General features: G+C 38.6%; 1 protein-coding gene across 2 annotated transcripts in view; it reads left to right on the top strand.

Moving 5' to 3' along the window:
* Positions 1-12,597, top strand: part of KTF1 (kow domain-containing transcription factor 1) — a 35,420-nt gene extending 22,823 nt beyond the window's left edge. For both annotated transcript variants that reach the window (XM_090019657.1, XM_090019656.1), the window contains exons 14-16: positions 6,749-6,788; positions 7,013-7,085; positions 9,355-12,597. In XM_090019657.1, coding sequence (XP_089875783.1) covers positions 6,749-6,788; positions 7,013-7,085; positions 9,355-12,347 — 3,106 coding nt within the window. In that variant the 3' untranslated portion in view covers positions 12,348-12,597. The remainder of the gene's footprint in view (positions 1-6,748; positions 6,789-7,012; positions 7,086-9,354) is intronic.
* Positions 12,598-13,467: the final 870 nt, after the last annotated feature.

Below are 13,467 nucleotides of genomic sequence, written 5' to 3'. Positions count from 1 at the left end.
TGTCCAAATAGCTGTTGGACTGTAGTCCAACAGCTATAATAAATGCTGTTGGACTGTAGTCCAATAACTATAATAAGAGAGGTTGGACTACAGTCAATCGTCTCTTTTGGAGAGCTCAAAATGAGCTCTCCTCTCTCTTCCACTTTTTTGTATATATAGGGGTGAACCCCTTCAATGTAAATTACTATGCTTCTTAAGCATTTTGTTCATGAATAAAGTATTATTTATTTTTCAAGTGTTCTTCCTTTTATACCCTTTCAAGGGTCATGCTTGTAGTGTCTCCAATAGACACTTGTTTGTGAGTTATTCGTGCATTTGTTGAAGACCACCATTTCATTACATGGTATCAGAGCTACGAAATCCTTAAATCTTGAAGTGCTTCCGCCTCGATTTTCGTGCCACATTTACAAAAGGTGTTTCATCACCTTGTTCTTGGCTCAAGAAGATTTGTTTGAAGAAAGACGAATTTGTGCTACAAAAAATTTTGGTTTTGTATCCTCTCTTATTCCCTTGTCTACTCTTTTTCTTTTCTTTTTATTTTTTTCTCTCTCTCTCTCCTCCTATTTATTCCTCTCTTACCCTTGTAAAAGATGGATGACAATGATTAGATCACCATCATTCCTATGAAGCTAAATGACACTAACTATGTAATGTGGGCTTCGATTATGAAGCACCACATTTGGGGAAAAGGTTTATGGGGTATAGTGGATGGTTCCGATTTGGAACCTAAACTATCTCTTACCAAGAAAGAGGGTGATAAAGAGGTTCCTCTAACGGAAGAAGAGAAGAGTAAGGCGTTAGCCACTTATGAAAAGAAATGGAAAGAGTGGAAGATAGGGCATGCAAAAATTATGTCATGGCTCATCAATATTATAGACATTAAAAAATGCTGTAGTCTAGCTAAGTTTGACCATGCCGATAAGGCTTGGGAATACCTCAAAAACATGTATTCCCTTAAAGATATTGCACATGTATGCAATTTACAAGACAAAGTTCGGACAATGACTCAAAAAGATAAAACTATTCGAGAATATTATAATGAGTTGTCCGAACTTTGGGAATAGTTGACTCTTCTTGAGCCCAAATGACATTGTGTCGAAGATATCGAGCTTCGCCAAAAGCAACTCGATATGGAACATTTCTATCAATTTGTGAATGGTCTAAGGCCGGAGTTTGAATCCACCAAATCGGCCCTATTACATCGTGGAAAAATTCCTTCTATTGTTGATACTATAGAAGAGCTCACTATGGAAGAAAATAGACTTAGAAAAAGTACTCCAAAAGTTGATGATGACTCAGTTTTAGCTGTATCTAGACCGGGGAATAATACTCGTACTTACAAGCCACCTCATTTTGGAAGGCAAAACGACGACTTTGATAAAAGAAAAGTTATTTGTCATCATTGTCATGAACCGGGGCACTATAGGCCTCAATGTCCAAAGTTAAAAAGAAGAGAAGAAAAAAGAGTTACATTTGTTGAATCCGAGTCAAAAGATCAAGATGCACCTGTGTCTATGGCTCAACTGATGGAAATCCTTCAACCTCTTCTCAAAGGGGTATCCTCCTCAACCGAAGCCTCAACTGGAGCGACAGTTGCATCTTTCTCCGGTCCAGGTAACTTTCCTTGGCTTTTAGATTCTGGTGCTTCTTTTCACATGACCCCAAATGTTAATAGTCTATCCGAATGTCTTAAAAATAACTCAAGTGTGTCAAAGGTTTTTACAGCCGATGGCACATCTTTTGAAGTAAAAGGAATATGATGTTTTGAAAATCTAAAAAAATCCAATTTTTTTTTATCCCAGAAGTTAGATATATCCCTAAACTTAATTTGGATTTCTTATCTGTCTCACAAATATCTGATTATGGATGTAATATATTCTTCTCTTCTCATGCTTGTTGGGTACATGATCGCCAGTCAGGGAAGCTGATTGGGGAAGGCCATAGAGAAGGAGGACTCTATTACATGGACTTTTTGGAATTACCCAAGAATGCATTTTGTTATAATATTCAGAAATTAGAATTGGATTTATGGCACAAAAGACTTGGCCATCCTCATATGTCTAAAATTCAATATTTTCCAAGTTTGGAAAAATTTTGTAATTCTGAAATTTTTTCTTGTAAAGACTGCATTCTTGGCAAAATGAAAAGGTTACCATTTCTTAGTAGAACTTTTGTTTCCTCACAACCACTTGAGTTAATACATTCGGATGTTTGGGGCCCCGCACCAGTTATTTCTAAAGGTGGTTATACATATTATGTCATTTTTGTTGATAACTTTTATAGACATACTTGGATTTATTTTCTTAAACATAAATCTGATGTATTTGCTAACTTCCAAATATTTCATAAAAATGGTTAAAAATAAGTTTCAAAATGATATTTTCGTTTTTCGCACTGATTCAGGAGAGTTTATGTCCAACGAATTCAAAGACTATCTCAATTTACATGGTATTACACATCAAAGATCATGTCCACACACTCCACAACAGAATGGCCTAGCCGAACGCAAACATCGGCACATTATGGAAACTACTAGGACATTGCTAATTGCAAATCAAGTTCCAAAAAGTTTTTGGGCTGAAGCGGTCCTAACTGCCACCTACCTCATTAATAGGATGCCATCTTCCTCATTAAAGAATACAACTCGAATAGAAAAACTTGTTAATTTAACTCCGGATTATTCTAGATTAAGAGTCTTTGGATGCAAATGTTTTGTTTTCACCAACAAAAATGACAAACTCTCTCCTCGTGCAATCCCATGCGCCTTTTTAGGATATGCTGATAATAAAAAAGGCTACAGGTGTTTCGATTTTCAAAATGACAAATTATATCTGTCAAGAAATGTATCTTTTTTGGAAAAAGAAAGCTTCTTTGAATTTGAAAAATCCAAGGATGCCACTGAATACTCGTTTTCAATTGATCCAACTTCAAAATCCAATGAATGTGATGTTGGATGTGACCTTGACAATGATGAAAGTCCTATTGTTGTTGAAAATGATGATAATGAAGAGCAAATCCATAGGGATGTTAGTCTACAATATTCAAGACGTAGAGAGCAAAATCTTCCATGTGCATTACAAAAATACTCTGAAGTCTCACCTAGAAGAACGTCTAGAATCTCTAGACCTCCAGAAAAATTTGTGTCTTATGAATCTTTTTCACCCACGTATAGGGCCGCCATTACATTAATACAATCATATGTTGAACCATCATCCTATTCTCAAGCCAAAAATCATATAGAATGGATAGAAGCCATGAAAATAGAATTTGATGCACTAGAAAAGGCTAATACTTGGACGATCCAAGATATCCCTCCAGGTAAAAAACCTATAGGCTGTAGGTGGGTATACAAAGTCAAAACCAAAAGTGATGGGACCCTGGAAAGATATAAGGCCCGTTTAGTAGCAAAAGGATATGCCCAAGAGTATGACATCGATTATGAAGAAACATTTGCTCCTGTGGCACGTATGACCACTGTTAGAACTTTAATAGCCTTGGCCTCCATTAGAACATGGCCTATCTTTCAATTAGATGTAAAAAATGCTTTTCTGAATGTGAATCTCGTTGAAGAAGTATACATGGAAGCCCCACCTGGTATTAGTATCCCTAAGGGTAAAACTCTTCGTCTAGAAAAAACTCTTTATGGTCTTAAACAGGCTCCAAAAGCCTGGTATGACCGATTTAGTCATGTTATGCTTGATATTGGTTTTCAACCTTGTTTAACTGACACTGCTTTGTTTGTTAAGAAATCTGATGCATGCATCATTATTCTTCTTTTCTATGTGGACGATATGATCATCACCGGAGGCGACAAACAGGGAGTTGCAAATATCAAATCTCTTCTTAAAACTCACTTTGAAATGACTGACTTAGGTTTATTAAGATATTTTTTAGGCATTGAAGTTGCTTATTCCCCTCGGGGGTATTTGATATCTCAATCTAAATTTGCTCTTGATATCGTTTCCAGGTCTGGAATTACAGATGATAAGAAAGTAGACACTCCAGAAGTTGTCAATGTTAAAATGAAAATTGATGATGGAGAACTTCTTGATGATCCTACTCCTTATAAACAACTTGTTGGAGCTCTTTCTTATCTTTCCATTACTAGGCCAGATATAACTCATGCGGTTAATACAGCCAGTCAGTTTCAGCATGCTCCCACCTTCGTGCATATGAGAGCAATTTTGCGTATTATTAGATACTTAAAATCATCTCTTTCACGAGGACTCTTCTTGTCTGCTTCATCTTCATTAAATTTAATTGCATATACTGATGCTGACTGGGGAGGTGATTCCAATAATAGACATTCAACTACTGATTTTTGTGTGTTCCTAGGTGAAGCCTTAATTTCATGGAGGTGCAAGAAGCAGCAGAAAGTCTCTCTTTCCTCCACCGAAGCTGAATACAGGGCCATGACAACCACCACTATGGAGGTTGTTTGGCTCATACGATTGCTAGCGGATATGGGAGCTAAAGCAACGCAAGCTTCAAAGATGTGCTGTGACAACAAAAGTGCGATCTACATTGCAAGCAACCGGACATTCCATGAGCGCACTAAACACATTGAGATGGACTGTCACTATGTCAGAGAGGAATACTTACATTTTGATCTGCCATATGTTACATCAGAATATCTATTAGCAGACTTCTTCACCAAGCCTCTCGCTGCTCTTAGATTTCACTTTCTCTTAGACAAACTTTCGCTCATTGTACCGTAAGTTTGAGGGGGAGTGTTAAAATGTAAACTGTAATATATATATATATATATTATTTAATATTATTATATTTTCTTTTATTATTTTCTTTTTCTATTTTTCCTTATTTTCTTTTTTAGCATCTAGTTCAATAGAAACTAGATATTTGATCCAGTCAAGTTCCTGTTGGAACTTGACTTGACTGTGCAAATAGCTGTTGGACTGTAGCCCAACAGCTAGTGCAACGTCTCTTTTGGAGAGCTCAAAATGAGCTCTCCTCTCTCTTCCACTTTTTTGTATATATAGGGGTGAACCCCTTCAATGTAAATTACTATGCTTCTTAAGCATTTTGTTCATGAATAAAGTATTATTTATTTTTCAAGTGTTCTTCCTTTTATACCCTTTCAAGGGTCATGCTTGTAGTGTCTCCAATAGACACTTGTTTGTGAGTTATTTGTGCATTTGTTGAAGACCACCATTTCATTACAGTGATGACTGTGCTTGGATTTCTTGATGTCTGAAATTTCTATATCAATCTCAGTGATCAGTTTCATAGGTCTTATCATTGTAGTTTTACTTGTTAATTAGCTCAAAAGGGTTATATCAAATAGATCACTAGAAATATTTGCATTTTTCATGTTGCAGCATTGATACATGCTCAACTTAATTGGAGCTGTATGCTACTTCGAATTGATTAGGTTTAACTTTGACTTGATGTATAAATCTTCGGTTAGCACAAAATTTTGTTTTGAATATTTTCTCTTAATGCCAGTTTGATTCATCTTAGGGCTTAAATTTTAATCGTGCAATAACTGAATATGCTGCTAAGATCTGACCTTGTAAGGCCATTTCAAGGAATGCCAGCGGATTTGATTTCCAACTAATGAATTACACTTTACCTGGATCTTGTAAACCCTTTCACATCTGATGGGCAATGTGCTTGTAAGGCCATTTCAAGGAATGCCAGCGGATTTGATTTCCGACTAATGAATCACACTTTACCTGGATCTTGTAAACCCTTTCACATCTGATGGGCAATGTATTGGATTTGGTTTAGGGTTTCTGCCTCTGAATGCAGGAAAAATCGAACTGGAATGCCATCCAAAACACAAATATATGTAAAAGATTTTATTTGATGAGAAAAAAAGCTAACTGATTCACTTCTGCTGGAGGCTTTTCCCATCCCTGTTCAAGTCTGACCATGATTCTGATTAGTATCATTGTCACTGGTGTCACTGATATTTTGAAAATATTGCAATATGATGGGAAACTGATTCAATAGGTAAAGTATCATGATATTTTCAAATATATCAAAACTTTGAAAATACCATGACAATTTTATTGTGATAATATCAAAATATTTCAGTTTACTATTAGTTATTTCTTTCTATGTTTGAGACTTCCTTCTTTACTTTTCCTTTTTATATTTGAAAGGCCTTTCATATTTCCTAAATCTTTGTGAAAAAGTAATTATTAAAACCTTTCTTATTTATTGTTTTACTTTCTAATATCAATGTCATAGAGCACACTGTTTTTTCTCTAAAAGGGAAAAACTCAAAATCTATACAAAAAAAGGTTTTCTAAATATCCGGGAAAAGCTCAGTACTGTGTGTACACCTTTCAAACGCTCATGTTCAATATGGATAAAAGTTTGACACTATCTTAATGAATTTATCGTGATTTTATCAATAAGTTGGATACAATCATATGAGTTTATCATGTTTTAATCATATAAATTTTTGTTGATAAATCTATTGCCTGAAAGCCATGATAAATTCAAAATGTCACAGATACTTATGGCTATGTTTCATTTTAAATTTTTTTATTGCCGAGAATTGTCTGGGATTTACCAAAAATTCCTATAATATCTTGAATTTTCCCTTGCATATATATGTAATGCCTGGTATAAGAGTTCCTCCAAGACCATTGGCCTAGGGACTCTTAATATTCTCGTTTCATACTGATCTTGGATTTGCTACTTGCTCACACTGCTGATGTTTTCGTCTCATATCTATTTTGTCCTCTGATTATGACTTGTTTCTGATTTTTTTCAGGGATGATTGGACTGGTATCCCTTCCGCGTCTGTTGATTTGGTTAGTTCATTTGCTTTAATACAGTAAACATTCAACCTTCTTTTTGTTCTGATGTAGTATGGTCAGTTTCCTTAAGCCTTGCATTATCCAATATATTCTCTCTTTATTCTGGGCATTATGTAATGAGACAGGTCACTTGCACTATCAGTTGTATGATTCCTTTCTTTTTTTCTTCTTTTTGTAACTTGTGTTCATGCACATACAATAATATAAATACTCTGAAGCCTGGAGCTGACAATGCAAATGCATCTGGTCTGTCATGGCAATGTCCAGATGAAAGGACCTTTTCTAGTAAAGGTACGTTTGGTGACTGATGAAGATGACATCCGTATCTTGTTAGATTAGACTTTAATACACTGTTGATATTAACCCCTGTTTGGATCACTTTATTAACTTCTTGCCATTTATGCTTATTTTAAGTACCACGTTTTGGTGTTTGGATCATTTACTTTCATTTTTTTAATGACATTTTATAAATTTCATCCCTTTTTTAAAAAATAAGGGGTGACCTACTTATTTCTTTAGTAAGTGTTTATTTTCTTCCATTCCAACCCCATCACCACTACTACCATCACCACCACCACCACCACCACCACCACCATTTCTCCATCATCACCATTGTCACCATTGTAATGAAACAAGTGGAAATACAATAGAAAACCCACTAAGGGCAAGGAAGAAACAATAAAGATTGCACAAGCACTAGTCCACCAAGGAACAATACAATATCCAAGTGAGAACAATCACAAAAGCACTGCAATTGCATACAAGAGCCACTATGGGCAAGCACAACACATAAGAAAAATATATATTTCACTTGAAAAATGCTTGAAAAGCATTAGCAAATACAAGAGGAAGAGTGCCTTTAAATAGGCACTCAGGGACTCAAATGGGCTGGTCCAACTAGTAGTTGGACTGGCCCAACAGCTACAAAAACTAATAATAAAAAATAAAAATAAAAAGTAATAAAAAATTATTTACCAAGTCAGTTCTTCGAGGGCCGACACCTATTACAATGTAAAAAGACTGAAATACCCCTGATGGGTATTTCAGTTTACATAAAGAACAGAAATAAATAAATAAGTAAATAAATATGTATAAAGACACTATAATTTAACACTCCCCCTCAAGAAGAGATAAAAACGAGTTGAAGGCAAGGCCTTAGTGAAGAAATCTGCCAACTGGCGTTCCAAATTCACGTAAGGCAATTTAATAGTTCCGTACAAAAATTCCTCTTGGACATAGTAACAGTCCATTTCTATATGTTTGGTTCGATTGTGGAAGGTGTGGTTGTTTGCAACATAAATAACACTCTTATTGTCACAACATATCTTCGAAGGACTAGAGATGACTAAGCCTATATCTTTAATAAGACTCCTCAACCAGATAATCTTTATAGTTGTTGCCATGATTCTAGCTTCGGTGCATGATAAATAAACCTTTTGCTTCTTCTAACACCTCTAATCTATGTCACATAGGTGCAGATGCGACGATGTGGCACTTTAAAAACACTTGGGTGCAGCAGTATGGGGAGGGTATATATATATATATAATTTTTAACAGTTTTAAGTTAATACCATGTGTACGTGTGTGCATTTATGTATTTATATATATAATATAGATAAAACTAGACTTGGTTAGGGTTAACTGAATTTACTTTTGGACAGAAATGGACCTTGGTGTGGTTGACTTCACCTAACACAAAGGAAGCCGTGTCCAAGTGTCGCACCCGCATGGGTGAGGGTGCGATGCCTTGTTAGAAGAGTCCGTATTATATAGCCTCTAAGATATAAGAGAGTCCCCTAAAAACACATAGAAACTAGCAGTTGAGACTATCATTAGGGTTATCCCCCTAATCTGCATGAGTATAAGAAATTAAATCTAAAAAAGAAAGACCGGATAAAAATAACCTTTTGATTATATAATTCTTGATGTATCTGACAGTTTTCATAACAACACTCATATGCAACATAGATGGTGCATGTTGAAATTGACAGGCTGAATGCACCGCATGAGCATTGTCGGGTCTTGTAATGGATAAGTAGGTCAAGGATCCAATCAACTACAAAAACTAATAATAAAAAGGAAAATAAAAATAATAAAAAAACATTTACCAAGTCGGTCCCTAGAGGGCTGACACCTATTACAGTGTGAAAAGACTGAAAATACCCCTGATAGGTATTTCAGTTTACATAAAGAACAGAATATACACACACACACACAAAGACACTATAATTTAACAACCATCACCACTAGCACCATCACCATTGTCATCACCACCATTACTACCACACCATTGCCACTACTATCATCACCATTACTACCACTATCACCACCATTACCACCACCACCATCCACCATTGCCACCATCCATCATCACCACTACTAACTAATCTTCTTTTCTTACTCATTAAAATTTAAATAGTTGGTGATCCAAACATTCACTTAATTAAAAATAAGGGCAAGTATCATTATGAAATGTGCTTTAATTTATTTTTGTAAGCAATAAGCAAAAACAGATCCAAACAGGGCCTAAAAATGTTCTCATATTATCTATTTTTTTAAGGTCAACAACAAAGTGCAAGCTGTTGGGACGTTGCGAAAGTGGAAAGTGGGAATCAAACTGACACATGGAATAAGGGGGCAGAAAATATAAATGAAACTGATAAATGGAATGTAGGAACCACAGAAGGTCAACAATCAGGATCTTGGGATAAACCCACGATGGTCGGTGGTGATCAGGCCAACTGCTGGAATAAGGAATCTGATGCATCCAAGGGCTGGGGAGCAAGCTGGGATGGTACAGCAAATGTTAAAAGTAAGGCAGAAGACTCATGGGGAAAAGCTACAATCATGGATGAATCAAACAAGAGCAAAACTAATGATGTCACTGAATCTCTTACAAAAAGTTGGAGTGAGCAAGGAGCTTCCTGGAATAAGCCAGAGGTTTCTGCTGCGGATCAGGTAGATTGTTGGGGGAAATCTGCAGATGAATGGAATACAATGGCAAATGCTAGTGGAGGCCATCAAAATGATGGTTGGCATGGTGCTGCTGATCAAAGTGCATGTGAGGGAGGAAGTTGGCAGAAATCAACTGATGAAAGGGTGAAAGGAGATGGAGCCGAGGGATGGAAAGATGCCAAATTTGGGAACAGAGGTCAGGCAGAATTTCACTTCAAAGGTAGAGGTTCAGGTCAAGGTACATGGAATAGAGGAAGAGTTGATGGTGATCGGGACAGCTGGAAAAAATCAAGACCAGAAAACACGGACAGAATTGAGGGTTTCCAACCTGTTGGTTGGGAAAGCACAGGAAGCTTGAATGAAGCAAAAAACGACTGTAGAAGCCAATCGGATGTTTGGAATAAAGAACCATGGCATAAAGGAAATAGTGCACTTGTGGATCAAGGGGTCCATAAGTGGAGCAACTTGGGAGACATTACTGGTGATAGGACACAAAGTTGGGGCAAACCATCATGTCTGCAGAACAAGACAGAAGTTGCTGCCGAAAATCAGGCTGACTACCAGGGTAAAGCTTCAGGTGACCAAACGACAGAGAAAGATGCAAATGGAAGTCAAGGTGCTGGCTGGGACAAGCCATCAAATGAATGGAATAAATCAAAGGTTTCAGCTGGAGATCAGGCTGATTGTTGGGGTAAAGCTTCAGAGAAGGATGAAAGAGATGCAAGTGGAGGTCAAGGTGAAGGTTGGGACAAACCTGTCAACCAATGGAACAAAGCAGAGCCTGCAGAGGGAGACCAAGCTGACTCCTGGTTAAAGGTTTCGGGTGGTGAGCACAAGGAGAGGGGTGGTGCTGAAGATCAGCGTGATGGTTGGAACAAACCAACAAATCAGTGGACCAAGCCTGAAGTAAGCGGCTGGGGAAAAGCTTCTGGTGGTCGGAGCAAAGAGATTGATGCAAGTGGTAGTCAGGCTGATGGTTGTCATAGTGCTTCTGGTCAAAGTAGGCTTGATGGTGGTAGTTGGCATAAACCTTCTGAAACTTGGTCTGACTCAAAATCAGTTGGTAGCAATGAACGTGGTGGTTGGAACAGATCAGAATATGGGAATAGAGGTGGAGATTATCAACAGAGGGGGAGAGGACCAGGAAGGGGACGAAGGGGTGGTGGACGATGGAACAGAGGAGATGGCGGTGGTGGCCATGTTGATAATTGGAGAAAACCCAGAGCAGAAAGCTCAGATGATGCAAATGTTTTTGGTGGTCATCAAAGAGGAGGCTGGCAGAAAACTGAAGAAAGTAAAGGTGAAAATCAACCAGACTCGTGGAAGAAAATAGAAGATCCGTGGGACAAAGGAAAAGATGCTAGTGCAAATCAAGCAGCCCGAGACTGCAAAGAAACACAGGAATTTTCTGGGTCTCAGCCACAGAGTTGGAATAAAACAGAAGGCCCATGGGACAAACAAACTGAGGCCAGTACAAGTATAGCAGGGCAGGAGCGGAACGACGAAAAAGATGTGCCTCTCTCTCCAACAACAAAGTGGGACACAGAAAAAGTTACAGCATGTGTTCAGGCAGACCCTTCTGGAAAGGATGCAAGTGGTTGGAGTGTGACCACAAAATCTAGTCAACAAAATGATGGTTGGAACAAGGCTTCTGCTGATGCAAGTACCCAGAAATCTGGTGGTTGGGGCGAAGCAAAGGATGGATCTGGACCTCAAACACATGGTTGGGATAAAACAGAAAACGAATGGGGCAAAGGAAATGGTTCTGGGATGAGTCAGTCAGAGGATGCCTGGAACAAGACTAAAGATGAAACTGGCCAACAAAGTGATGGTTGGAACAGTTCTGCCACTACAAGCGTGAAGGAGGCAACTGGTTGGAACAATACAAATGTTTCGTCTGGGTCTCAGTCACAGAGTTGGCACAAGGCAGAAGTTGCAGGTAGAAACGAGTCAGATAGTTGGGGAAAATCTTCCGAGGGTTGGAAGACAGCAACAACGACAACTGGAAGTGACCCTGGGGATGGTTGGAAAAAGTCTGCTCCAACAAGCTGGGAAAAGGTAGATAGTTGGCAACAGTCTGCAGTCTGTGTACCTGAATCAAAGGCTATGGAGGGAGATGGATCTGAGAGATGGAACAGGCCCACATTTGAGCATAGAGGTCAATCAGGTTACGGTGGCAGGAGAGGGGATGGTCAGTCTGGTTTCCATGGCAGGGGAAGAGGGGATGGTGAGTCAGGTTTTCGTGGCAGGGGAGGAGGTGATGGTCTGTCAGGTTTTCGTGGCAGGGGAAGAAGGGATGGCGAGTCAGGTTTTCGTGGCAGGGGAAGAGGGGATGGTCAGTCAGGTTTTCGCGGCAGGGGAAGAAATGGCAAGGGTTGGAACAGAGATAATGATCGTGGTGATCGACCAGGAAATTGGCAAGAACCTAGAGACAATGAAAATCAAGGAGGGAATCAGCCAACTCATTGGAATGAACGGAACAAGCCACAAGAGGGTGCTCAGTCGCATTCATGGACCACTGAAGGAGCTGGTATTTCAGACAAAGCAAATGATAGAAACGGAGTCAGCAGTGGTTGGGGAGGCAGCAGTGGGTGGTGATGTCTCCCACTGCGTGGTGTTATAATGGTGCAGCTGCTGACCATCTTGGATTGTCAGAGTGAAAATTTTGTCCTTGGGTGGTGTACATATTCTGGGTCCTTTCTTTCATTTTGTCCTTTTTTGTTAGCAAGAGAGGAACAAAGGTTTTGTTATATACATGCACCTTGTTTTATCTTCATTTGGTGTGCTTGTTTCTTGGTGCTCTTTTCTGTAAATATTTTCTCATATATTGCTTCTGTGGTTTGCCTTTTCTCGTGTGCTATGATGAAAAACAGCATGCCGGAATCCATGCATATCTTTCACTACTTTTGCAATGGGTTTTAACCAATTTTAGACAGGACTGGTTCTGGAATGGATCCGCAAGAGCTCTTGGGAAAAGCTGGGTACAGATCCTGGCCCGGGAAATTGCACCTGGGAGTTGGTGTTTCCAACTGTTTCCCAGGCTGGGGTCGAGGTTGGGCTCAAAGTTTAGATCCAAATGCCGCCAATCCTGGACAGGTACCTCTAAGTCCACTCATGCAATTTGATTTAGCAATGCTTCTTCCCGCTTCCTGGAAAAGCCAAGTCATTTCACAAGGGCATGCCCTTGGTCAAGGATCCACCACCCATTTCAGTAGATTTAATGCAATCGAGATCTAGAGCCTCAAAATAAACTGTTTTTATTTCAAGGGAAACTTCAAAATTAGAGGATTAGACAATGCCACCTCAAGGGCATACTAAAGAAAATGATTAAAAAGAAAAAACTCGTATCTAGCTGATTCCGTGGTTCACAGTCTTCGGACCAAAGAAGCAATATCACTTGATAAACTGGCTTCATGATTAAAAGAAAAGGCTATTTTTTGTTTGCTGACATTTATTTTTGTAAGCCTGACAGAAGCCAACTGGACGCAAATTTGGTGAAATAAACCTTTGGTCCTGATCAATCCTGGAACGTACCAAGTTTATTTGTATTATAATTTTTTGGTATCATTGGGAATCCACAAATTCCATTTTCTTAAACTGAAGAAAAAATGTCAAAATCCGACACCAAGGATCTCAATTCTTGGGTAGGGGTGCACACAAGCCAGGCTCAAATACTTTGTGTACAAACTCGGTTCGAGCCTGGCTCAGCTCACGCCCA

This window comes from Nuphar pumila, chromosome 10 (assembly GCF_984573655.1).
Source record: "Nuphar pumila chromosome 10, dmNupPumi1.hap1.1, whole genome shotgun sequence".
Classification (NCBI taxonomy): Eukaryota; Viridiplantae; Streptophyta; class Magnoliopsida; order Nymphaeales; family Nymphaeaceae; genus Nuphar; species Nuphar pumila.
This window is presented reverse-complemented; position numbering and strand designations above follow the sequence as displayed.